Source organism: Delphinapterus leucas, chromosome 19, assembly GCF_059928025.1.
Source record: "Delphinapterus leucas isolate spDelLeu-1000000601 "Yukka" chromosome 19, BTC_Dleu_Yukka2, whole genome shotgun sequence".
Taxonomy (NCBI): domain Eukaryota; kingdom Metazoa; phylum Chordata; class Mammalia; order Artiodactyla; family Monodontidae; genus Delphinapterus; species Delphinapterus leucas.
The window spans coordinates 63,063,826-63,088,563 of record NC_143147.1 but is presented as its reverse complement, the minus strand read 5'-3'; the positions used below and the strand labels follow the sequence as shown (position 1 = coordinate 63,088,563).

Sequence of the window (24,738 nt, the reverse complement as noted above, 5' to 3'; positions counted from 1 at the left end):
CGCTGAACGTGCTTCCCCTCCCCCACCGCAGAGCCTTAGGGGTGAGTAGGCCCTGCAGCCTCCAAGCCACACTGTCCAACTCCAGCCTCCCAACAAGGTGTTCAGGGCAACCAGGCGAGAGCTGGGATGCACCCTTCCCTTCTGCCCTAGCCAGCCCCCGCCTCCAGCCCCCATCCGTGGGCAGTCATCCCACTATGTCTCTTCTTCACTCTCTCGTTGCAGGATATGCTGGGCATCCTCCCTGTGGGCAGCCCCCTGACCTCAAGCATCTCTTCTAGTATCACCTCCAGCCTAGCAGCTACTCCCCCTAGCCCCGCCGGCACCAGCAGTGTTCCTGGCATGAATGCAAATGCTCTGCCCTTCTACCCCACCAGCGACACGGTAGAGTCGGTCATAGGTAATTGGGCCATTTCTGTTGCTAAGTCTAGGAGCAGGTCTGGAGTCGGAGATACTAGGTCTCTGGAGTGAGACTCAAACCAGCATACTGATCACTTTAGACATCTGTCTTGGGAGAGTCAGAGGGTGGGCATTCTGAGCCCTTTGACCTAAATGGAACATGAGCCCAAGGTGTAGAGCCAAGACTAGCCTTTATAGCCAATTAGCCCTCCAGTTTGCTCTTCTGTGCAGATTAGAAAGAGATGCCTCTTCCCATGGGTCTGTGCAGTCTCATTCCACGACATACGTCATTCAACCCCAGCTAGGTATCCTTGTGAAAAACCTGCACAGCTGTCCTTAGAGTTCTTGGTCGTTAGAAGCTACTGCCCTTCTCTTTCAGCAGTCATTTATGGGTGCCACTTTGTGCTAGGTCCTCCTGCAGGCACTGGGGTGACAGAGATGAAGACATGCTGCTCCTGCCCTCCCAGTCCAGTTCCTCAGAGCGCAGTGGACATTTGTTGGGCAACTACTGTGCACTAGCCACTGAGGGTCCAGAGACCTGCCTGCCCTCAGTGAGCTCAGGGGTGAGACACACAAGCTGTAACGCCAGGGGCCAAGACCTCCGTCAGCTGGATTAGAACTCATTTCCCCCGGGCGTATCGAAGAAGGCTTCTGAAAGGAGAGCCATTTGAGCGGGACTTGGCTAGGGGATCGGTGTTGGCAGAGGGACAGCCCAGGCACAAGCAGAGGCTTGAGCGAGCACAGCTCCAGTGGGACTGAGCTCGAAGATGAGGCAGGGGCAAGAGTAGAGGCAGTAAAGGGCAGGTGGGTCCAGGAGGTGAGGCCTGGAACCTCGGGACTGTGTGGGCCCTCGGGAGGCTGGGAGGCTCACACTCCAGTCACTCTGTCTCTAGAGTCTGCCCTGGATGACCTGGACCTGAACGAGTTTGGGGTAGCTGCCCTAGAGAAGACTTTCGATAACAGCACGGTGCCCCACCCAGGCAGCATCACAATCGGTACTGGGCATGGGTGGGCAGGATGGCTTGGGAGGGCCCCTGGGGTCCAGCCTGGCCCGGGGGTGGGCAGACGAGCCACGCCCCTCACTCGGCCACGCCCCCTCACTCGGCCACGCTCCTGGGCCTCTCTTGCAGGCGGCAGTTTGCTGCAGAGCTCCGCACCCGTGAACATCCCTGGCTCCTTGAGCAGCTCTGCTTCCTTCCACTCAGCATCCCCGTCCCCTCCTGTCAGCCTCTCCTCGCATTTCCTGCAGCAGCCCCAGGGCCACCTGAGCCAGTCAGAAAACACATTTTTGGGGACGTCAGCATCACATGGATCTTTGGGTAAGAGGGGGTATGGCTCTCTAAGGCCTGGGGCAGGAATCTGGGCTTGTGGAAAGTGCCTTTGGCCATTTTGTCCACGGCTAGAGGCAGTGCAGAGTGGAGGTTAGAGTAGGGGCTCCGGGCACGGAGGCGAGTCAGGCCCTGGTTCCACGGTTCTCTGAGGTGTGTGAACCTGGACAAGTGACTTAGCCTCTCTGTCTTAGTTTCCTCTGTGAAATGGGTATAATGGCAGCACCCACCTCGTGTGGTGGTTGTGAGGCTTAAAGGAAATAACATGAGTGAAGTGCTAGGCCCTGGGCCAGTGCACAGTGAGAAGTGTGGCCTCAGAGTTGCCAGGGCCTAGGTCTGCTCTCCGTGCCAGTGTGGCGGCTCTGCCTAGTCACCCAGAGCTCCTCGGGGCCAAGGGAGAAGTCTGAACAGGCTCAGCCCTGGCGCAGGGCGGCCTCCCTGTCCAGCAGAAACACCAAGCAGACCCAGCTGTAGCTCCAAAGGCTGTTGGCTGAACCCAGCGTTAGAACTGTGTGGACCAGGGGCTCTGGAGGGCACGTCAGAGCAGAGGGTCCAGAAGCGCGGGTGGAGACCTGCGTGTGTGCGTGGGGCCAGTGCGAACGTCTGCTGAAGTAACAGACATCCAACCTGCTGCCTCTCGTTCAGCAGCACCTGCTGCTCCTACTGCCCCCTCCCCCGGCAGCTGTTCAAGGAGATCAGAAACACCCTCCCTGAGGGGGCTGGGCATCCTGGTCACACTGAGCCTGAGCCTCTGAGCTGCCCTTTGACATTCTGAGCAGCTTTGGGTCCTTCCCTAATGTCTCTGAAGATGGGTGCAGCACCTTCACCGCGGGTGTTGCTGCTGTCGGCGCAGGTGCACCTTCACCGCTGGTGTTGCTGCTGTCGGCGCAGGTGCTTGCTGTTAGGTTTGTCGGCTTGCCCATATTCTGGAGGTATCTTGACTGCAGCCCTATTACTGGCCGCGCATTCCTTCCTTCCGCACATAGTTACAGATACAGGGTGAGCTCAGCAGTCCCGGCTGGCATGGAGCCACGGTCTCTCGGGAGAGGCAGAGGCGCCCAGGCATTACATCATACTTAGAGACCATCACTGTCGTGTGGAGGCAACAGGCTGGGTGCTGCGATTCAGAATAATAGAGGGACCTAACCTGGGTGGGGCTCCCCGAGGAAGTGGCTCCTCTCCACGAGAGGAAATGCCACCCGAGCGGGAGGAGAAGCACAGGTGGAGCTTGCCGCTGGCCAGGGTTGCCTCAGCAGGGATCCCAAGTTCTCGCCTCCAGGACAGGGCAGAGAGCCTCGTATCTCCATACAGGACGACGTTGGTCATGTAGGTGCACTTGTGGTGCTTGGAGGACAGACTCTTTTAAATCCGTTTGGTTCTAGAACACCCTGGCTGGATTAGTGGGAAAGGGAGCAAGAAAGAAGTCATTAGAATGATGTGTGTGGGCAGACTGAGGCCAGAGGTGGATATAGGTCTCCCTCAGAAGACAGGGGCCGTCCTGGGGGCCACAGAGCCAGGGGCACGTGGTGTTAGTTAAACACCTGCTGAATGAGTGGGTGAAGGGGGCGGTGGATGAGCACACAGCTTAGCTGTTTGCAAAGAGTAGGCCTTTGGAGCCAGACGCCCTGGCTGTGTCCTGGCTCTACCATGTAACTGTTTTTGTGATTCCTGGCAACATGTTTTATGTCCGTTTCCTCACTGTAAACAAGGGGGATGGACCAAGGGCTCCCTGTGCTCTTCCGGCTCCAGCTCTGCCATCATCTGAGGCTCTTGACCCAAGTCTTTTTTCCTGAATCTCCTCCTGGGCCTCACATCAGGGTGCAAGAAGGCTCCCCTTTCTCTAGGCTGAAAGTGAAGTTGGGCTCGCAAATTGCCACATTCCCAGACTGCTCTCCCTACAGCACTTCCCAAGGCCCCTGACTCACCTCGTGAGGCAGGTGACGGGAGCCCCACTTTACGGACGGGGATGCTGAGACTCGAAAGTCAAATAGCAGCTCATGAGTAACAGGTGGCGCCTGCGCATCCCTGTGAAATTCCCCAGCCTGACATTGCCGGAGCCTTGCACAGCCAGCCTCTGGAGGCCCCCAGGCAGGGCTGGACAGGGCGGGGGCCAGGCCCAAGCCCAAAGCTCTTCGGAGCTCTGATGTTCCTCGCCTTCCTGGGGCAGGTCTGAATGGGATGAATAGCAGCATCTGGGAGCATTTTGCCTCTGGAAACTTCTCCCCGGGCACTTCCCCTGCCTTCCTGTCAGGGCCCGGGGCTGCCGAGCTGGCCCGGCTTCGGCAAGAGCTAGATGAAGCCAACGGCACCATCAAGCAGTGGGAGGAGTCCTGGAAGCAGGCAAGACAGGTACTGGCCCCGCCCACCCGCCTTTCCCGGGGCCTGTGGCATCTAGCCCAAGCCCATCCATCTTACACAGAGTGGGTACGGGGGCTGGGGGAGGCCAGGGGTCCTGGAGAACAGAGCAGAAACTCCGTTCGGCTTATTCTCTCCCCCTGTGGAAAAACTTGCCTTGCCGGTCAAGACCCTGGGGTGGCTGGTATCCCAGGCCTGGAATTCCCTCTGTGAGCTGCTTATTTGGTCTGGGCCCATAGCACTGCTTGCTTCTGCCCAGAAGCCCTGACTCTCCAGGGCTCTAGGTCCAGGGTTCTAGGTTCTGAGATGGGCCTTATGTCCAGCCACAGCATGGCTGCCCCTGGAGGTGCTGGCCAGCTCTGCCTGGTGCTCCCCTGCTGTGCTGGGCTCAGCCCCTTTCCCTGCCCACAGAGGGTCTCTTGCAGGTCCTGAAACCTCTCCTCTCTGCAGGCAGCATCAGCCCTCCTCCCTGCCCCACTTGCCAGACACCTGACCCAGCTCCCCCGCAGGCCCCGCAGCCACAGTGGCCCACACGGGCTCCCAGAGATGCACTCTTGGGGTGGGGGGCAAGGGCAGGGGGGCCATCATGACAAGGTGCTGCGTGTTGGGCCCATAGGCTTGTGATGCCTGGAAGAAGGAGGCAGAGGAGGCCGGGGAGCGGGCCAGCGCGGCAGGCGCTGAGTGCGAGCTGGCCCGGGAGCAGCGAGATGCACTGGAGGTGCAGGTGAAGAAACTACAGGAGGAGTTGGAGCGGCTGCACTCGGCCTCCGACCCGCAGGCCCTGCCCACCTTCCCCGACCTGGAAGCCCTCTCACTCTCCACCCTCTACTCTCTGCAGAAGCAGCTGCGGGCTCACTTGGAGCAAGTGGACAAGGTCAGCTTAGGAGGTTGGGAAGCACAGGGTGGGGAGGTACAGTGGGCTCAGCCAGTGCTTGGACTTGGATGGGTCCCTGCTGTTCCAGGGATGCCCACCCTCCTAAGAGCCTCTGTCCCCGCTGAGCTCACACAAAATGCCAGCCTGCTGGAGAGGAGCTCGGAATAGAAAGTCACTCACTGGGGAGGTGGGAAACCTGGAGGTAGATGGGCACCAGGGCCCACCCCTGGCACTTTCGAGGGCAGGCACTGAGCTGAGCTGCATTAGTACGCCTGGGCCCTAAGTTTCATCCTGACCACTTCTCTTCCTGTGAGCTCTGCACACGCCAGCGGACATTCCAGAATGGTTAGGTCCCCAGGGCTACTGTCTGCATTCCTCGGTGCCCTTCTGGGTCCCCAGGGGAGTGCGGCACAGTGGGAAGAGTATACTTCCCTTCGTTGGGCAGCCGTGTCACCTCGGGCCCGTCACTACCTCTCCAGACCCCACAGTTCTCACTGGGGACCTAGGGTCATTATAAGGTCAAACGAGACAAGAGGCAGAAGCCTTTGTGCGAGGGAAAGCCTGTCCGGCTGGGAGCTGTAGAGCGGCCCTGGCCCTCCCCGCTCCCACACGCACAGCTCCGACTCAGCCCCACTCGGCCTTGCAGCTGAAAGCAGAGATGAGGCGCCTTGAGGTGATCAGCCAGCCCCCTGGCCCTGCCCTCCTCCTTATCAGCTGGGGCCTGTAAGCACACTGTCGAGTTTCCTCACCCCAAGGGGCTACAGTGAGAGTTGGGGGAGCTCTTTGTCCGACGTGGGGCTGGGCCAGTGACCGTGATGTCCCTTTCCCCGCAGGCCGTGTTCCACATGCAGTCGGTGAAATGCCTTAAGTGTCAGGAGCAGAACCGAGCGGTGCTGCCGTGCCAACACGCCGTGCTGTGTGAGCTCTGTGCCGAGGGCAGTGAGTGCCCCGTCTGCCAGCCAGGCCGGGCCCACGCCCTCCAGTCGTGACCCTGCAGGCCTGGCCCCGGCCTGGCTCAGATCTTCTCCCCTAGGACTTTTTAAAGTATATATATGTATGTATGTATGTATGTATGTATGTATGTATGTATATGTATATGATTATGTATACATTTCTGTATGTGTGTAGGTGTGCGTGGGCGGCCAGTGTGTGAACAGTGTCTGTGTGTATATCTATACGTGGATATAGACACACACTTTAAACAGACTCACCAAGCACTTTTTAAGAGAAAAAACTATTTTGCAGTCCTCCCTCTGCCCGCTCCCTACCTTTCCCACTGCAGAGACAGAGTCCCCTCTTCTCCCACCAGCCTTTTGGCAGGGAATCTGTTTCAGCCTCTTTTTTATGTAGGAACTAACTATTTTTAACTTCTTCCTGGGGCCTGAGCAGGGAAGGGTGGAAAGCTAGAAGGGGCCAAGGGGGGGGGGGGGCAAGCCTTCAGGGCAGGCCCTGCTCACCCCACTTCCCCAGGCCAGGGCGAGAGCCAGGGGTGTGGAGGACCTGGGCCCAGACCTGGTTCCCAGCTGTGAGGCTTGAGCGTGGGGGATCCAAGCCCGCCGAGCTCTAGGGTTACCAAGCGTGTGTTTAGTCCAGGCTGGTGGGCCAAAGCCGTGGGGCCAGCCCCACTCCCAACCCTGGGCTCTTGCAGCTCCTCGAGGGGCAAAGCCCAGGCCTTTTACCCCTCAGGTACCTGAGGCCGGGGGTGTACCCCAGTCCTCCCCCCACCCCCGGGCTCCTAGAGCAGCCTCCCTGGCCCCAGGGCGACCTACCAGGCTGGCACTGCCCTCTCCATCACCCCCCAGCTGCCCTCAGCTGTCTCCCCTCTGCACAGCCCTCCGTGCTGTCCACCCCTCCCTCTGGCAGCTAGCAGGGCAATAGGTGGGGAGGAGCTGCGGACTGTGAGGACCAAGGTGGGGCTCAGGCCCCGCCCTCCTCCCCAGGAGGGGCTCCGTATGCATTCCTTGGTGCTCTCTGAGTGCAGCTGACGTCCTGCCCGTTTGGAGCAGACGCCTGTGTGCATGTGTGTGCGTGCCTGTCCGATGTATATTGTGTCTTAGCTTCCATTTTTAAAATTGTTCTGTACAGAGAGATGCAGCAGGGGGTGGGAGGGCAGAGTGGGCAGAGGGAAGCCACCCCACTCCCAGCACTGGGGGTCTGGGGTGGGAGCAAGAGGGCTGCAAAGGGTCTGGCCCGGCCCAGGCGCCCCCTTGGGCTCAGCACGAAAGGGCTTTCAACGAATTAAGTGAAAACTTTTTTACAAAAACGCAAAAATCAAAGCTCCAAACGTATTGGAAATAAAATATGAACTTGCGGTGGTAGCTTGTTTATGTCTGGGTGAGGGACAGTTGGGCCCTAAAGGAGGGCCTCTGGCCCAGCTCAGCCAGCCCAGCCCAGGTTTCAGCCATGGGAAAGGCTCGTGCCTGACCCCTGAGGTGTGGCTAGATAGCTGAAGAGGCCTTGAGGCACTCTGGGCCCATCCAGGCCCAAAGGCTGCTCCGGGCTCCTAGACAGAGCTTGAGTGTTCCGACGCAGGCCTGCTGGGGTTGATGGGATGGGGACCTTAAGCCCTGGACCCAGAGACCTCCCAGGCCCTAGGGCTCTTCAGAGCTCTATCGTCAGATGCAACTGGTATACTTAATGTTTTCCAAAAGACAACAAGGCCCCTAGTAGCTTCTCAGAGGAACAGACAGTGCCTACTCATAAAAGCATCGAAAGAAAGGTGGGCCTGCCCCCTGAGGGAGCCTTTGAGCCACCTCCCCTCCCCTGCTTTTAGCTGGCCTGTTAGGTGGGTGGGAAAACACACACCTTGTGGGCTTTCTGTATGGGTCTCAGAGGAGCAGAGCTGAAAGAAGCCTTGGACATGGTCTTATCTGACCTCCCCCCATTCATCATACTTGTGCAGGCTCAGAGAGGTTAGGTGACTCAACCACAGTCACACTGGAATGAGAAGTGAGCCTCAGGCTCTGACTCCCAGCATATGGGCCACTCCCCCAGGCAGGTCTGGGGCCCCATTCCTCTAAGCCCTGCTGTTCAGAGCAGCCCCTCAGCCTCAGCCTGCACCCCTGGGAGGCCCCCCCCCACTCATGGGGTGCCCCCATGAGTGCCAGGCTTCTGTGTTGGGCAGTGGCGACAGAACCTGATACGTCTGGTGGTGTTTTGTTCGAAGGCTTTGCTGCTGCGTCAGTTACCTCCACATCTACCCCACTGCTCTGTAACGGGGAGTGCGCGGTGGGCTGGGGCCCAGAGTCGGGGGCAGCCCAGGCTCTCCTGAGGGCTGAGGAGGGGTTTGTGATGGCTTGGCTGTAACCTAGGCCCCGCTGCAAGCCAACAGTATGTTTAGTAAGAGGACGATGTATTGTTAATTTTTTTATTTTCGCTAAGAAAATTTCTAGGTACTGTCCCAAGGAGGAGCGGTCCTCAGCAGACACAGATAGCCAAACTGTGCCAGCCCCACTGCCCACCAGTTCTCACCCCTTCAGGGCTCTAGGCTCCTTAGCCTGGGTGCTGGCAGCTCCCTCAGGAGAGGACCCAGGCTCCCTCCATTATGGCTGCTGAAGAATAGGGCCCAAGGCACCTGGCCCCCCACTTCAGTGGCTGGAACAGGCCTGCCAGGAGAGGAAGGGCTGAGCCCCTCCTCTGCCAGAGCAGCTTTTCCCTACGAGGGGAGCAGGGGGAAGGGGTGCAGACAGCTGTCTCCGCTCCCCCAGGGGCTGGATTTGGCAGAGAACGCTGAGGCTGGGGCTGAGGGGAGGAAGCAGGGGGTATAAATACTGCGAATGGGGCCCCCATCACTGCGGGCCCCGGCTCTGGCAGCGGGAACCCCGCACACTGGGGCTCCCCCGACCTGCAGGGCCCTCCTGGAGTGTTAGGCCAGGTGGGAGGGCTGCGCTGTGGTGGGGGGAACACAGGCCTCCCAGGGACCCAAGCCCCGCTGCTACCGCCCTGGCCACGGGGCGTGCTGGGAGGCCTGCTTGGCTCGCTGCCGCCGCAGCCGCACAAACACCTGGGCCTCGCGGTCCCCCTTCCGGCTCTCTAACAGCTGCAGGATTGGATCCCCTGCAAAGAGAGGCATTTGGGGGGTCAGACTCGGGGAGTGGCAGGGGCTACAGCACTGCCCTATTCTCCAGAAATTAGCCATGGGCCCACACCAGCCAAGCTCGCAAGACAGCCTGACAGGTGAGGCAGGAAACGCGTTTGCCACGCCTGGGCAGCGGGGCGCACCTGCGGCGCGAGAGGCTGACGTGCCTGTTCCTTTTCATACAAGAACCTTGGGCCGGTCCACCAATCCGTGCCTCAGTTTACTCATCCGGAGAGTAGCGATAACACCTGACTCACTGAGTGGTTGTAAGGACTGAGGGTTAACATATGTCCAGTGCTTAGAAATGACCCATCGTGAGCGCTCCAACACAAGACCTACCCCTCTTATCAAGCTTGGGGACTGCTCTGCAAGAACGTGCCCCCTGGGCACAGAAATGGCCCCTCTCCCCAGGCAAACTTGTTGGTGACCTTATCCCACCAGAGAGAGTCGCACACACTTGGCCTAAATTAACCTTCCACTGGTCCTTGACCAGGCGCGAGATCTCAGCAACACAAGCCACCAGGCTGGCTCCACAGGCTTCCGCCTCCAAGGAGGCTTTCCTCTGACCCCAACTCGGCCTCTGGGGGCCCCTGAGCCTTTCACGGCTGCCCCTCCCCTGTATTCCCAGTGCTGGGCCAGGGCCCACACTCACAGGGCTCAGGCCTACCGTTGGGTGCAGGGTAGGTGAGGGGCAGGCGGGTCTGAGGCACGTCGCCGGGCTCCACAGTCCCCGTCAGGCCCGGCACCGAGCACAGCGGCAGGAAGGCCTCCCCTTCAAGGTCATCAGCCCCCAGCGTGTCGTGATCCAGCACCGTGAGCAGAAGGCACGCCCCATCCTTCTGGCACGGCTCAGCAGGCACCAGGCTGGGCGGGGGTCAGAGCCGGGCTCAGCTGCCTGCCCCACGTGCTGCCGTGGCCACACAGCCCCCGACGCGGGCTCACCCAGACGCGTGGGATTAGGGTTGAGAGCTCTCAGCCTGGTGTACCTTGGGCCACACGCCATGATGCCTGCTCTGACTGTGGGCCGATGCTTTAAACCAGGGGCCCCTGTGTACCCAGGCCCGCCTGACTGGTGGAACAGAGGACCTCAGGGGCAGCACCCTTCCCTGAAAGCAACTGGACTCAGACTGGGAGGAGTCTCCCCAGCAGCCTCACTCCACCTGCAGGGGAGCAGGTCTGAGGCCTGTGCCAGCAAACACTTGTCCCAAGTGCTCCCTCCCTGGGACTCAAGCCCAGTCCTCTGAGGGGAGCCCCTCGGCCCGCCTCAGCTGGGAGGAGCAGGCCTGAGGCGGGTCCAGGGCTAGTGGGACCACTCACAATTCAAAGGTCTCATCGAACAGTGGGTGAAGGTCCTTCTTGTGCTTTTGGGTCTCTCGGAGGGCCAGCTCAGGGAACTCGTGCCTGGGCTCCAAGGTTAGCTGGACAAAGGGGTCGCTGGAGCCTGGCAAGTGGCCGGGGAGGGGACGTTGGCCGAGGATATCCCAGCCCCGCCTCCGGTGCCCACGCCAGCAGCTGTGCCCCGCTCAGCAGCACTGCCCCCTCCTGGTAATCCATCAGAAATGCACCCAGTGCTCAGGCTGGACGAGCAGAGCCCCCGGGGACTCGGGGGACCAGAGTGGGGACACGGAGAGTGGCTGGGGCAGCCTCCACTCACCATTGGAGTCCAGGGGCAGCAGGCTGGAGGCGCTGAGCAGCTCCACGTGCAGCTTCTGCTCGGAGGCGCGGTAGGAGGCCTTGACTGTGACGGCCCCGAGCTCCTCGTAGGTGGTCTCTGCCTGGGGGCGGGGCGCAGGGGCAGCGTCAGCAGGGGCTGAGCGGGCGAGGCGGGGCTCCAGGCGCGCAGCGCGCGCGGCGGAGGAGGGGCACTCACCTGCTGCTGGATGCGGCTGCAAAAGTACTTCTGGATGAGTTCCCGGCTGGAGGCCGCCTGCAGCTCCAGGTCCCTCTGCAGAGCCTGGGGATGGGGCACAGCTGAGGAGTCACTTGAACTGTCACACAGTCGCAGCCCAGTGCTGCCCTTCAGAAGCTTGCAGCCAACGGGAGACGACAACGTGAAGTGGAAAGCACTGGGCGCTGGGGGACCACAGGCAGGGTTGCCCTGGCAACAGCCAGAGGCACCGACAGGGTGGGCTCCACAGGTGTGTCTCAAAGCCGCCCCCGCCCCAACCGTGTTTAGAAGAACTTCACACGTGGAGGGGTTTTTTGTTGGTTCGGTGGGGGGGGCGTTTGTTTGTTTTCGGTTTTTGCTGTGCCACGAAGCATGTAGAATCTTAGTTCCCGGACCAGGGATGGAACCTGCTCCCCCTGCATTGGAAGCGCGGAGTCTTAACCACTGGGCCGCCAGAGAGGTGCCCTCAATTATGTTTTTTTAAAGGGGCCCACATTTTCATTTTGTGCTGAGCCCTGTAAATCACGTAGCTGGTCCTGGACACAGGTGAGCACAGGAAGGCAGGCTCCCCACACCACCAGCTAACCAAAAGGCCCCTACCTGGAAGGTGGCCGTGCGCAGGGCCTCGGGCGGCAGGCCACAGCCCTCTGCGTAGAAGCAGATCTCCAGGTTCTAGGGGGCGAGACATCAGAGGTGACCCCCAGGCACTCTCCCACCAGGGATTTTATTGTCACTGGTGTTATTACCTGTAGTGCGATCTTCAGCCTGCTAGAAGCCAGAGGGCAGCTCCGCTGGGAAGCGGCCACTTCCGCCAGCACCGTGAGCGTGTGGGTCCACAGCAAGGTCAGAAGGCTGGGGTGCCCGTGCAGAGGGATGCCGGACACAGGACAGAAGGACAGAGGAGGAGGAAGCGGAGATGCTCTTGAGAAAGAAGAGGCCTCGTGGGACCCAGGCCCACCCCCGTTCGCCAGTGCCTCCCCACCCCCACCCTCCACCTGCCTCACTGGTGGGACTGGGGCCCAGGCTGCGGGCAGGGGAGGGAGGGAGGGCTGGTCTGCTGAGGGAAGGAGGGCAGGGGGCGGGGCAGACAGGCCTAGTCCTATCCAACATGTCTCGGAAGCTAGTGAAGGATCCTTCTCACTAGGATTAACAAACCCCAACAAAAAAAGGAGCAGGAGGGTGGTCCCCCAATGACAGAATCATGAGTCAAGATGGGAGTGACCAAAATGAATAGGATCTCAGCACACAGCATGGGTAAGCATGTACTACCTGCGGCGAGAAAAAAATAGCAACCAAGCCACAGTCCATCCTAATAACCTGAAATAACTGAAATTTCACTTGTCAAAGTAGAGTCAGGCAGATAAGCACAAAAAATGTGTAATTAAGAACGGGGGTGGGGCGCTTCCACGGTGGCACAGTGGTTAAGAATCCGCCTGCCAATGCAGGACATGGGTTCAAGCCCTGGTCCGGGAAGATACCACATGCCACGGAGCAACTAAGCCCGTGAGCCACAACTACTGAGCCTGTGCTCTAGAGCCCACGAGCCACAACTACTGAGCCCTTGTGCTGCAACTACTGAAGCCCGTGCACCTAGAGCCTGTGCTCTGCAACAAGAGAAGCCACCGCAATGAGAAGCCCTCGCACCACAACGAAGAGCAGCCCCCGCTCGCCGCCACTAGAGAAAGCCCGCGTGCAGCAATGAATACCCAACACAACCATAAATAAATAAATTAAAAAAAAAAAAAAAGAATGGGGGTGCAGGAGACTTCCCTGGTGGTGCAGTGGTTAAGAATCCGCCTGCCAATGCAGGGGACACGTGTTCAATCCCTGGTCCGGGAAGATCCCACATGCCACGGAGCAACTAAGCCCGTGCATCACAACTACCAGGCCCACACGCCGCAACTACTGAAGCCCGCATGCCGAGAGCCCGTGCTCTGCAACAAAGAAACCACTGCAATGAAAAACCCGCACACTGCAATGAAGAGTAGCCCCCGCTTGCCGCAACTAGAGGAAGCCTGTGCGCAGCAACGGAGACCCAACTCAGCCAAAGATAAATTAAAAAAAAGAAAAAAATGAATGGGGGGATGGGACTTCCCTGGTGGTCCAGGTCCAGTGGGTAGGACTCCATGCTCCCAGTGCAGGGGGCCCAGGTTCGATCCCTGGTTGGGAAACTAAGATCCCTCACGCGTGCTGCAGCCAAGAGTCCGCATGCCACAACTAAGAAGTTCACATAACGCAACTAAGAAGCCCGCATGCTGCAATGAAGACCCGGCACAGCCAAGATAAATAAATAAATAAATAAGTAAATAAAAATAAATATTAAAAGAATGAAAGAATGGGGCTTCCCTGGTGGCGCAGTGGTTGAGAGTCCGCCTGCAGTTGCAGGGGACACGGGTTCGTGCCCCGATCCAGGAAGATCCCACATGCCGCGGAGCGGCTGGGCCCGTGAGCCATGGCTGCTGAGCCTGCGCGTCCGGAGCCTGTGCTCTGCAACGGGAGAGGCCACAACAGTGAGAGGCCCGCGTACTGCAAAAAAAAAAAAAAAAAAAAAAAAAAAGAAAGAATGGAGGAGGTCTAGGGATTTCCCTGGTGGTCCAGTGGTTAAGACTCCACGCTTCCACTGCAAGGGGGCGTGGGCTCGATCCCTGGTTGGGGAACCAAGATCCTGTAAGCTGCGCAGTGTGGCCAAAAAAAGAAAAAGAAAAAAAGAATGGGGGAGGTCTAAAAATTTTTTAAAGTTTAGAAAAAAATTGGGTGGTCCATACTAAAAGTAGTTAATTTGGAGACTTGCCCCCTGGTGGCGCAGTGCTTAAGAATCTGCCTGCCAATGCAGGGGACATGGGTTCGAGCCCTGGTCCGGGAAGGTCCCACATGCCACAGAGCAACTAAGCCCTCGTGCCACAACGACTGAAGCCCGGCGCCTAGAGCCCGTGCTCCGCAACAAGAGAAGCCACCGCAGTGAGAAGCCCGCGCACCGCAACAAAGGGTAGCCCCCGCTCACTGCAACTAGAGAAAGCCTACTCACAGCAACGAAGATCCAACGCAGCCAAAAATAAGTAAAATAAATTAATAAAAAAAAATAAAAGTAGTTAATTTAGTCCCCATACTTAAGTGTTCATTATGCACAGACTCCGTTCTAAATGTTCTGAGGCAGTGAGTGGTACGTTAAACTCCTGTCTTAGTGGAGATTAAACTCTATTTTGTGTGAAGATTAGAGCTGAACTAATGGCATTCTCTGGCCTAGGAAATAAAGAAGGTGGGTGTCTGAGGCCCCGCTGCCCCGCCAGGAGCAGAACTCTGGGGGCCAGCAGCCCCACGTGGAGGACCTGTCATCATCACCGTCACCGTCGTCACAGCAGCTCAGTCATCAACCACTTCCTTTGTTGCAGGCACTGCTCTCAGCGCTTCACATGACTCATTTAGTCCTCAGTAGAGGCCAGAACCATGACCATCTGCACAGAAAACTTGAGTAATCTGCTCAAGGCCACCCACCAAGCAGCAGTGAAACTGGAGTATGAATCCAGGTCGTCCAGAGCCCATGCCCCCTTGACCTCTACCCACTGCTGCCCAGTGTGCTCGGCCCTGTTTTGAGAGAGACCCTAACGAGAAGTTCCCCTGGAACACCAGCTGCCTGTAACGTTAGGGAGGGTAGAGCTGCAGCCTCCCGCAGACGCAGCCCAGGGCTAAGGGAGAGAGGACAGACAGGTTTCAGCTCAGCCTAAGGTGAAATGGATAGCACTGTGCGGCCATGAGCGCCCTGACCCTTGGAGCAAGCATTTAAGAGAGTCTGGTTGCACCCTCCCCTGAGGATGGATGCTGAGGCCGGGAAGGAGGGGCGGGTGGGAGGAGAGGTGGAGGTGAGGGGGCGCCACAGGGCAGGCGGCGGCTGCAGACCTGTTGAAGTTCTCCTGAACCAAGTTGGTGTTCATGTAGCAGAGCTTCACCTCCAGGAACTTCATCAGGGGCAGAACGGCCTGGGGAGGGGAGGCAGCACATCTGGTTCTGGCCCATTCTGGTCCCACCCCCATGCCTTTGCCCTGGCCCGGAAAGGAAACGGGGCTAGGAGCGTTCCTGCGCATCTGTGGAATGTGTGCAGAGCCAGCCCCTGACCACAGTCGGCTCCAGCCACACTGGAGACAGTATAGCCTTTTCTATAGCCCTGAACCTGCCAGACCTGGTCCTGCCTCAGGGCCTTTGCCCATGCTGTTCTCTCCCATAGAAATCCTCATGGCTCCTTCTCTTCCTTCCTTTAGGTCTTGACTCAGCTGTCACCCTCCAAGTAAGGCCTCCTCTGGCCACTATCTTAAAATACAGTCCTGTGACGCTTTCCATTCCCTTGTGTGCTTTATTTTTCTCTTGAGGGGTTATCATTAACTAACATATGATATGTGTGTGTATACATATATATATGTTTACACACACACACATATATGTATAGTTCTAATAATAGCTATAGCTATAGTTATCTACTTAGCTCTTTTTTCACCTCCTCTACTAGAATGAAAACTCTAGGAAGGCAGGGATTTTTGTCACACTGTTTATTGATATATATCCCCAGTGCCTAAATCAATACCTGGGACAAAGTGGGTGCTTAAATAGTTGATGAATTAATGAGTAGCATGCTCCCAAGCAATCACACGTGTAATTATTATCCCCGCTGACAGATGACGAGCCTGAGGTCAGCTGACCTATATAAATAGAACAGCTCCGCTAGTAGGCAGCTAAGAAGGAGTCATGCCCAGGGCTGTTTGGCTGCAAAGTCTAAAGCCTCCCCCACTGCAGCTCCCACATTGACTGTCAGTGCTGGGAGAGCCCGTGGAATGACCCAACCCCACCGTCTTAGCATCTAAGGGGGAAACCGAGGCCAGGAGGGAGCATTCCTTGCCCAAGTCTGGGGGACTTATCTCTGACACCCCATGGCCTTCAGCCCCTTGCCCACCCTAAGCCCCTTTGCAATCCCTGACCCACATTGCTGGCAAAGGTCAGCAAGCAGGGAGGGCCACTCACATCCTCAGGCAGGACGGATTCCTTGATGCCCACGAGTTTCTGGATGTGCTTGGCAATGCCCACCTCCAGCTGGAGACACAAAACGGTAGGAGGGAGGCCAGGGTGTGAGTCGGGGGTCAGGAGAGGTTGCTTGGGGCCCGAGTTTAGGTTCAGGAAGGGAAGGGGGCTGGACATTGGCCCAAGTCCTGCTGGAGGGTACTTCAGGCTGAGGATGGGTGGGGTGGGGTCACTGCGGGTCAAACAAATTACCTGCTCGGCCAAGGTGCGGACGCCAGTGCGGATCTCATGGCCCAGCCCAGCCAGGGCGCCCTGCAGCTGGGCATGCAGCGTGTTCTGCAGCTGCCCCTGCTCCAGCACGGCCCCTACCCGCTGCTCCAGTGCCTCCCATGCCAGCTGGGTGGGCAGCTTGCCGATCACCAGCCGCAGCTGCTCCATGTCATTCACCACCACGCACAGCTGCAGGCAGGCGTGGGCACAGGGATGCCAAGCTTCCTGAATAGTGCCAGGACTGGCAGGCTCCACCCCTACCCCGGCCCAGCCTCAGCCTCAGCCTCCAGCTCTGGCCCTTACCATGTTGGCTGCCTGGCCCTGGTCCTTCTGGCCGGCAGACAGCTCACGGGCCCGGGCCTTTATAAGGCTGCAGTACACCAGGGCCAGCCGACAGGTGTCCTGGGGTGAGGCGGGCGTGATCAATGGGGGTGGGGAGTGCCGAGGAGAGGCAGATGCGGGGGGAGGCAAAGGAATTTCAGTGACTTGGGGGATTTAGGACATAGGCTTTTGGAGGCTGCTAGGATGAGAACTTGGGAGAAATCGTGGGGTGGGAATGAGGCTGCACCTCCACAAACTTGACGGTGATCATGAAGGCCTCCTCTGGGTCAGGCCAGTCCAGCTGCTGGGCAGTGTGGCTGATCTGGGCAAAGCAGGTGGACAGGTCCACAGCCGATGTGCTGTGCTTGGTCAGTTCACCCAGGGGCACCAGCTAGGAGACGGGGGAGTGTGTAGAAAGGAGGGCTCAAGGCTGGCCAAATCCATGCTCTCCCTCCCCACTTGCACTTGCAAGCATCCAGGGCTCATAGAGCCACAGCAAGCACAGAGCTGGGCCGGGGGCTGCAAGGTGAACAAGCAGGGCTCTGCCCAGACCCCCCAGGCTGCGGGGATCAGCATGTAAACCAAGTCCCCCCCACCCAATATAACAGGAGGCAGGATTTTGCACTCAGCTGGCCTCGAGAGCACCGCTCAAAGCTGGTTAACCACTTCCGCACGTGCCACACGGTTGGCAGAGCTGCGAGCCACACCCCGAAATGTGGGACTCTGCCCCTAGTCCAGGCCCCAACCCCACCTCGTCCATCTGCACAGAGCGCTGCACCCGCTCCAGGGCCACGCTGTACGTCTTCTGCAGCCAGGAGGGGATGGCCGGCTGGAACCAGTGGTGGAAGCCATCCAGGGCCAGGACGCCATCCCTGGGGAGAGCCAGGGTCAGCCTGGGGAAAGCCGGGGCCATTGCGGGCTTCGGGCCCTCCTCTCCCTGCAGCCAGTCTGCTGCCCACCTCTCCGAGAGGACCGGGCCCAGCTGGTAGAGCTCCTTGAGGCTGACGTAGAGCTGGAACAGACTTTCGCCCATCTCCGGGGTCATGGCACCGCTCACCACAGCAATGTGGTCCTGCACCCTCTTGGCCACCTGCGAAGGGAAGGCGTGGTGGGCGGAGCTCCAGAGCCAGGGCAGAGGGCTGTGGCCTTGGGACGCGATGGGTGGATGGGGCGGGGGGCTGGTGGGGCTCACCAGCCATTGCAGCTCCAGGAAAGCCATGGAGAAGAGGTCGATCTTGAGGACACTGGAGGAAAGGCAGCAGGTGTGACCTGGTGGCACACAGCGGGGTCCCTCTGGTCCCCATTCTGAGCCCCTGCTGCACTGCCTCCCAGCCCGGCCGCCTGCTCACTTATGGAAGATCTTGCTCCAGGTGCGCTGGCACTGGTGCAGGTCGCCAATGATGTCTTGTACCAGGTTCAGTAAGGCCTTGCCCGCCTCCAGCATGCCCTGGCAGGGGCAGAGGTGAGCCAAGCAGGGCTCTGAGGGGCAAGCATCCTGTCCCACCACCCACCTCCTCACCCGAGCCCCCTCACCTGCACCATGGGCTGATACTGCTGCTGCTTCAGGTGGAACCATTCAGTGGTGCCAGTCTGTGGGCAGAGAGACAGTGAGCAGGGAGGGCTGCTGGGCCCAGGCACCGCACCTACAGGGTGGGCACCATACCTGCAGTGCCTCGGTCACCAGGCGGGGCAGGGGGCCTCTTTCGGGGCACAGTTCTCCAAAGGCTTTCATCTTGCACATCTGTACCAGGACCCTGTGGGGAGAGAGAGCCGTGTGCAAGATGCCCGTTGCCCCGTAGCCCCCACTCACTCCGCCGGCAGGCTTCCCCACCCCAGAGGTGCCCCAGCTGTTCCCCGTCCCCGACTCCACTGAAGCGGGGGGTAACCACTGACCTGAGGAGAGACTGCAGCCGGGCTGGGGAGTCGGAGACGGAGAGGGGGAAGACAGAACGGAACCTTCGGATGAGGGAGAGGCCATAGGCCAGCAGGGAGCTGAATGAGGCGGCCAGCTCCTCCAGCTGCAGGGCCAGGACGGTGCTGTGAGGCGGGGGCTGCTTTATGGGGCCCGGGGAGCCGCTCCCTGAGCCCTGCCTGCCCAACACCACTCGCCCCGCCCCAGCCCACCTGCTCTGCCTTGAGCCGGCCCTGGATCCACTGGTACTCGATGCTGGTGATGGGGTACAGGAGGCAGCTGCTGGGGAACTCCAGGCTCTGGTAGAGACGGCTGTAGGCCAGCCACTGCCTGTGGCAGACAGGAAGCCCTCAGCCTGGCCAAGTGGGGCACGTTCCTTCTCACAGCTCACCTGGCCTGGCCTGGAGGGGGTGGGGGTGGGGTAGGGGCTGGTGGTGCGGCGTTATCCCCACCCCACCCCCACCCCAAAGCCTCCTGGGGATCCCCATCGACCCGCAGAGGCTGAAAACCAGTGGCTGAAGGTAACCCACAGGATTGTTTTTGTTCCCATTAGTGCTTTTCAAACATGTAAATGAATTGTCCATCTCTTAAATTAGAATATTTGTGATTTTAAAATTCAGGACTTCTTGCTTCTTTTGAGAAATCAGATTTGGAGACTCGAGCCTTCAAGTACACGTAAAACTTCAGCTAGAGCATCCCTTCAGAGAGTCGAGGGGAGACTTCACAGAGGTGACCGAACTGAGACAAGAGGGAAGGCGAAGGAGGCTGGGGCAGAAGAGCAGCCCAGGGACAGGCCTCCGCCAGGCGGGGATACAGCGCCGCACTCCCTGCTGAGGCCCTGCAGGCAAGTGAGGCCCTCACCCTCGGTGCCTGCTCCAGTCTCCAGCCTCACCTGCATTCCCCACAGCCATCCAGGAATACCCACCTGCCCCTGGTCCTAGAAGCTGCCCTTCTCCGCCAGCCTCCTTCTGATCCCCTACTGAATGCCAAGTGTCAGCTCCCACTCTCAGTCCTCCTCCTGGCAGCACCCGGGCTGTGCCCCTACTCCTCTCGTGCATGGAAAAATCTACAAACTCCTGTGTGTCCTTCCTGGCATTCCCGTAATCTAACAAGGCTCAGGGGAGGTGACAGGCCCTCAACACGGATCCAGGAGCATCAGCACACAGATCTGTTCAATGGCCCTGGGGTCTGGGCCCAGGGTGGCAAACTCAACTGTCCAGAAGGACTCAGGTGGTGTCAGGGGACGAAGCGCCCAGATGGCAACTGTGATGGATGGGGGAGGACACGCTACTCTGCTCTGACCACGTGCAGCCCAGCAAAGCGACAGCCCTGCGATTCCAGCACGAAGCTTTCACGGGAAACTGGTGATGTGAATCCGCACAGCAAATCTCCAGAGTTTTAAAAGTCGGCAACTGACTCAAAACTTAAAATACAATTTGGGCCCCAAACAGAAATCTCCTGAGGGTTAGACTTCGGGCTGTCAGCCTGCAGGAGGGCACGCAGGGAGGGAGAGGGTGGTGCGGCACAGACGGCCCTCGGGCACTCGGGCTCGGAAGGGCACTCACGCCATGGACTGGTGGAAGTCGGACAGGTCCTTCTGCGTGGAGTGGAGGAAGAGGACGGTGGCAGCCTGGGGGCTCAGCAACCCATTCCAGGAGGTGCTGCCCGCCTGAGGGGACAGGTGGAGGGTGTCAGGACCTGACAGGCAGACCCTGGCCCTGCCCAGCCCCAGGAGGGCAGTACCTGGTGCTGGGTGACCTCGTGGGACACGAGCTGCTGCAGCAGGCGGAGGTGCACTGTGTAGCTGGGCTGCGAGCGGCTGGCCACGGTGTCTCTCTGCAGGGCAGCCGGCGCGGCCGTGAGCAGAGGACCCCACGCCCAGTGCAGCCCTTCCTCCCCACCCAGCCGGGCCACCTACCCGCTTGTGAATGAACTGGAACTGGAGGTGACACTGACCACGGTCCGGGTAGGTCTCCGTGCAAGGCTCTAGCGGGTACCACTGATCCTCCCGGCAGTGCAGGTCCTGGCAGGCCGGGCAGGCAGGGGATGCCCATGCCTGTGAGCCGCAGGAGCCTCACCCGGTCGGGGGCAGGGGAGGCGATGGGAGGCAGACCCCAGGCTCCGCTTGGTGCAGGCCTGGAACCCCTCCCTTGATCCCCTCGTCACCCCCTCTCTGCCTCTCTCCTGGGAACCTTTTCCCACTCCACTCACCTGTAGTCTCAGAACCACGTTCCCCAGAAAGTCATCCTGGCCTTTGTCCTTCCGGACCTCCTTAAAGATCCTGTTCCAGGCAGGGTGCCGTGAGGGAGAGGGGCCAGGAGCCTGACCGGGTCAGGCTGGAATCTGCTCCCTACCTGCAGCCACCTGGGCCCAGGTGAGAGCCTGCAGCCCAACAACCAGTATGCATGTGGAGGCAGGGCAGAAGGAGCCCCGACTCCTTCCCCGGGAAACCCACGGCCCTCACCTTCGCAGCCCGTGCAGATCTGTGAGCTCCCCGAGCTTCTGTCTGACGGACTCCACGGTGTCCATGTCCCTGGTGGGGTGAGGTTTGAGCAGAGGCGGAGAGGGTGTCCTGGGAGCCCCCAACCCCTTTCTGCCACCCTCACCTCCAGGCCCCCTTCTCTTCCCAACCCCTACATGGGGGGGGGGACATGCTCCTCACCACATGTCCAGACGAAAGCTGGCATTGCTTATGTCCTCAAACTCCCTGCAGTGAGAAAAGAGCATGGCTGAGGGTCTTGGAGGGATAGACCCCTGACCAGGCCACAGGCTACCTCAGCCCCGAGCCTGCCCCCCCAAACTGCCATCCAGTATCACCCACTGCCAAGTCTTAGTCCCTCCCTGCAAATTCTCCTCCCCTCCCAACTGCATCTCTCTCTCCTTTAAAGTAAGGCTTCAGGCTACCCCCCAGATCAACCCAGATGTGTCTGACCCTCCGCCGCCCACCAGCACGTGGCATTTAAGCCATTGCTGTGTCCTGCTTGGCCTCCTGTCAGTCTTGCCTGCCTCGGGAGCAGGCTCCTCCTCCAGTCAAACCAAGCTCCCTCCCCCGAGCCAGGAAGTGCTGCTGGCCCAGAGCGGGTAGGAACTGGGGCAGGGCCACGTACAGGATGAAGGTCTCGTCCCAGACGGGGTTGAGTGTCTGGGTGATGACCTGGGTGCGGTGGATCTGCTCCTCTGGGATGGTGTGCCTCACCACGGCCTTCTGCCGCTGCTGGAGTCCAGGGCTGTCCCCCGGCACACCCACCCCCTGCTCGATGCCCAGCAGGCAATAGGGGTCACTGAACCCTGGGGAGGAAGGGGAGGGGTGTTGGCTAGGCTCCCAGGGAGAGTCCTTAACACCCCCTACCCCTCTCCATCCCAGGCTCCAAGGACAAGGGGCCAGCAACACCAAAGTGAGCCCCAGGGGATGTTTGGGAGATGGGAATTTGCACCACAAGCTCTGGGACAGGCTGTGATGGGGAGAGGAAGGAGCCAGAAAGAAGGCCCTCAGGGCCCCCCATCGCCTACTCACCACTGACATCCTTGCCCAGAATGCCCTTGGCTTGTTTCACCGTGGCCTTCAGACAGAATATTGGTTTCTGGAGCGACAGGAGGTGGGGCCTGAGTCCCAGAGGGAGCTGGGCTTCCCGGCCCCTGTGTTTGCTCAGGACAGCCCTGGCAGGCTTACCTCGAGCTCCTGGACCTGCTGCAGCATCTGCTCGTGCTCCCTGGGCTCCATACGGAAGGCCTGGTGGTGTAGGAGTGTGGGAAGCTTGGGGCACGGGGTGGGAGTGGGGGGACACGGCCAGGCTGCAGGGAGGCAGGTGGAGTGGGGGCTGGCCTCACCTCCTGTAGGTATCGCAGCAGCTCAGAGGACTCCCCGACATGGGTGGGCTCGGGCTGACCCAGGCGGTACAGGACCGTGTAGAGAGCTTCCTCGTAGAGCAGGGCCCGCTGAGACACAGCAGGGTCACCTTGGGAACCCCCGTCCACCCACCACAAGGTCTGAGCCCCACCAGCCACCCCTGGCACTCACGGCACATGCCCAAGGTGGGGACCAGGCGTCCACACGCGCAGCGGAGGGGAGGGGGGGGGTGTTTGGGAGGATGCAGGGCTGCTTCCCAGCACCCCTCTGCGCCCCGGAAACACTCCGATTCTTACCTCCTCAGGGGACAAGTGGTGGGATGTTGGCTCGATCTGGGGAGCGAGGTGGAAAGACAAGGTGTCCCAGAGGCCTGGACCAGGGCTCGGACGCGGGAACGGCTCCTCACAGAGCAGGCCCAGCCCCAAGAGCTGAGGGGGCCCCAGCACCTGGCCTCCAGCCCCACCAGTGCCGCACACCTGTTCCCACAGCAGGGCTCCCGGGGGTCCGGCACCCGGGCCACCTTCCTCATCCCCTGGCCCGCCGTGGCTCGGGTCCATTGGCGCTCAGCTGTGCCAGCTCAGCTGCGCCAGCAGGCGCCCGTGGCCTCAACCTCCCCCAACCTCCCTTCCTTCCCCAGAGGAAACAGCGCTGCTTATCGGGCGGCTCCGCTCCGCACCCCGGCGGCGGAAGTGAGGCCCAGCAGCAGAGGTGGGAGACTGGGGGCTCATGCCAAGCAGGCCTGGGGGCTGCTCAGCTGGTCCCCGAAGGCCCAGCCCCCAGCGGACACTCCCTGCCTAGTGGAGTGGGTGTCTTTGGGACTGGAGGAGCAGAGGATGGCTGGGGTTGGGGCGCGAGAGGGAGGGGCCTCCGAAAGGCTCAGATCCCAGACCTGAGGCCCAGGCTGGCCCAGAGAACACATGGCAGACCCTCTTCTGCAGACCCCAAAGGCTCTGCCAGAGGCTAGGGTGGGCAGGAGAGGGGCACACATCCTCAGCCACTGCCCACAGGAGGTGGGACCCCCCACCCAGGCCTGCTCTTCTCCCCACTGAGGTCCCTCCTACCTCCTGAGCCCTGTGGGGCAGGGCCTCCTGCAGATCTCTGACTCTGCGGCGTCTTATCTTGATGGCCTGGCGCAAAAGGGGAGGGCGCCGCTGGGTCTGGGAGAAGAGCGTCGCCATGGTGGCCAGCCCTGCCCTTCCCCTCCGCGGTGCCGCTGCCTTGGGTGAAGATAGGGAAGCCACAGGGTTATGCAAAGAGCCCAGGGCTGCCACCCGGTGCCAAGGGAAGGGGAAGGAAGGGCGGGTCACGGGAGGGTCAGGTCGGGGTTTCACCACCTTGGGGTTGGGGGGCCACGGCTCCCAGGCCCCTGCACCTTCCTTCCTCCCTCCCGCTGGCTGGGATCCTGGGAGGAACTCAGCTGGGCTGGAGGCAGAGGTAGACCAGGTGGGCGGGTCCGCCCCACCCCACCTTCCCACAGGGGCCCTGGGGAGGGTCCAGCGCCGTGGGCAGCGGGCATGAGGGCAGGGGGGCAGCGGGCCTGCCGCATCCAGGTGACTGGGGGACGCTCCCCTGGCCGGTGGGGTTCTCAACCTCAGGTCTCCCTGAACCGGCCGCAGACCCGGAGTAGGGGTGGGCAGGGCACAGGGTGGAGGCTCCGGAGAGGCGTCTCCCCAGCTGTCAGCCAACCACTCAACCTGCTCTGCTCCCCAGGTGACATTCCACCGAGGTGACAGGGCCAGGCTGCGTGGGGCGGGGATGGCCCCACGGCCCCGGCCCCCATAAGGATGGTCGGGCAGCTGCTCCCTTCAAACGCCCTTGTAGGGGGCTCAGCCAACCCGAGGAGCTGCTGGGCGGGGCTGCAGAAGGAACAGGCTGGAGAGGCTACTGCTTAGCCTCTCCTGACAGGGCAACTTGGCCCAGAAGGGACAGGAAAATGGACGCTTCGGTGCTGCGCTGAGCTCCACCACAGGGTTCCAGGGCCACCCTCCAGGCCAGGGTCCAGGGAGTGCAGGCCTGGGCATGGACGGTGGCCGTTTCCCACCCGCCCCGGCCCCAGGGTTCACAAGGAGGGTGGCACCAGAGCCCACACTGCAGGGGCCAGTCTTGAATGCCTGGCCTTCACTGACGTGCCCTCTAACTCCCACGAGGCAAGGCGGTGAGCACAGCAGCCAGGGACGCAGGAACTCCGGTCCAGCCTGGGCCCTCCTGCCAACGCCTCCCACCCAGAGTAGCTGCTGGGCTGTGCCAGGCCCCAGGGGACTCAGCGGGTGGGCACAGTTGCTGAGCAACTGCCACAGAATGGACACAGGAGAGGCCTTAGCATCCTGGCCCCAAATAGGCCAAGAGAACAAGGGACTCTCACACGGGAGGGAACACTGCCTCCCCCGGCCCCGAGCAGCCAGATGGCTCTCCTTCCCAAGAGCCACGTCACCACACGCAGAGCCAGGCAGGGTCCAGTCACTCAT

General features: G+C 60.4%; 2 protein-coding genes across 24 annotated transcripts in view; one reads left to right on the top strand and one right to left on the bottom strand.

Annotated features, from left to right (window-relative positions):
• The window catches only part of UNK (unk zinc finger), a 34,206-nt gene extending 26,942 nt beyond the window's left edge, over positions 1-7,264 (top strand). For 8 of the 13 annotated variants that reach the window (XM_089900089.1, XM_089900084.1, XM_089900087.1 and 5 more), the window contains 5 exons: positions 223-397; positions 1,290-1,715; positions 3,892-4,073; positions 4,696-4,953; positions 5,787-7,264. In XM_089900089.1, coding sequence (XP_089756215.1) covers positions 223-397; positions 1,290-1,715; positions 3,892-4,073; positions 4,696-4,953; positions 5,787-5,942 — 1,197 coding nt within the window. In that variant the 3' untranslated portion in view covers positions 5,943-7,264. Of the gene's footprint in view, positions 1-222; positions 398-1,289; positions 1,716-3,891; positions 4,074-4,695; positions 4,954-5,786 lie in introns of those variants that run through there. The other 5 variants (XM_022589581.3, XM_089900091.1, XM_089900086.1 and 2 more) reach the window with 3 other exon arrangements.
• Positions 354-23,924, bottom strand: UNC13D (unc-13 homolog D). 11 transcript variants are annotated; one of them, XM_089900063.1, is made up of 33 exons: positions 23,608-23,706; positions 23,335-23,490; positions 22,570-22,605; positions 22,255-22,362; positions 22,097-22,180; positions 21,941-22,007; positions 21,534-21,714; positions 21,089-21,133; positions 20,891-20,959; positions 20,638-20,707; positions 20,345-20,449; positions 20,170-20,262; positions 19,992-20,095; positions 18,639-18,756; positions 18,408-18,532; positions 18,178-18,268; positions 18,048-18,104; positions 17,864-17,961; positions 17,707-17,758; positions 17,474-17,604; positions 17,266-17,386; positions 16,762-16,905; positions 16,497-16,595; positions 16,176-16,382; positions 15,927-15,995; positions 14,814-14,893; positions 11,666-11,840; positions 11,520-11,591; positions 10,902-10,985; positions 10,686-10,806; positions 10,349-10,472; positions 9,699-9,895; positions 354-3,116 (listed from the first exon to the last, which is right to left on the bottom strand). In XM_089900063.1, exons 2-33 carry the CDS (start codon positions 23,449-23,451, stop codon positions 3,103-3,105), a joined length of 3,258 nt encoding a protein of 1,085 aa, XP_089756189.1. In that variant the 5' UTR covers positions 23,452-23,490; positions 23,608-23,706; the 3' UTR covers positions 354-3,102. The 11 variants fall into 11 exon arrangements, with proteins under 11 accessions (XP_089756189.1, XP_089756191.1, XP_089756190.1 ...); XM_022589577.3 differs by lacking the exon at positions 354-3,116 and adding an exon at positions 8,307-9,009 and having other exon boundaries at positions 11,666-11,771; positions 22,097-22,156; positions 23,608-23,924; XM_022589574.3 differs by lacking the exon at positions 354-3,116 and adding an exon at positions 8,307-9,009.
• Between the last annotated feature and the right edge of the window lie 814 nt (positions 23,925-24,738).

Excerpts from the sequence above, each read along its gene's own strand:
- UNC13D (XM_022589574.3), bottom strand. The coding sequence starts at position 23,451 with ATGGCGACGCTCTTCTCCCAGACCCAGCGGCGCCCTCCCCTTTTGCGC. Across the intron at positions 21,715-21,940 it reads TCTGGGCAAGGATGTCAGTG|GGTTCAGTGACCCCTATTGC; the intron begins GTGAGTAGGCGA and ends CTTCCTCCCCAG. Across the intron at positions 18,269-18,407 it reads CGGCTGCAGTCTCTCCTCAG|GGTCCTGGTACAGATGTGCA; the intron begins GTCAGTGGTTAC and ends CTCTCCCCACAG.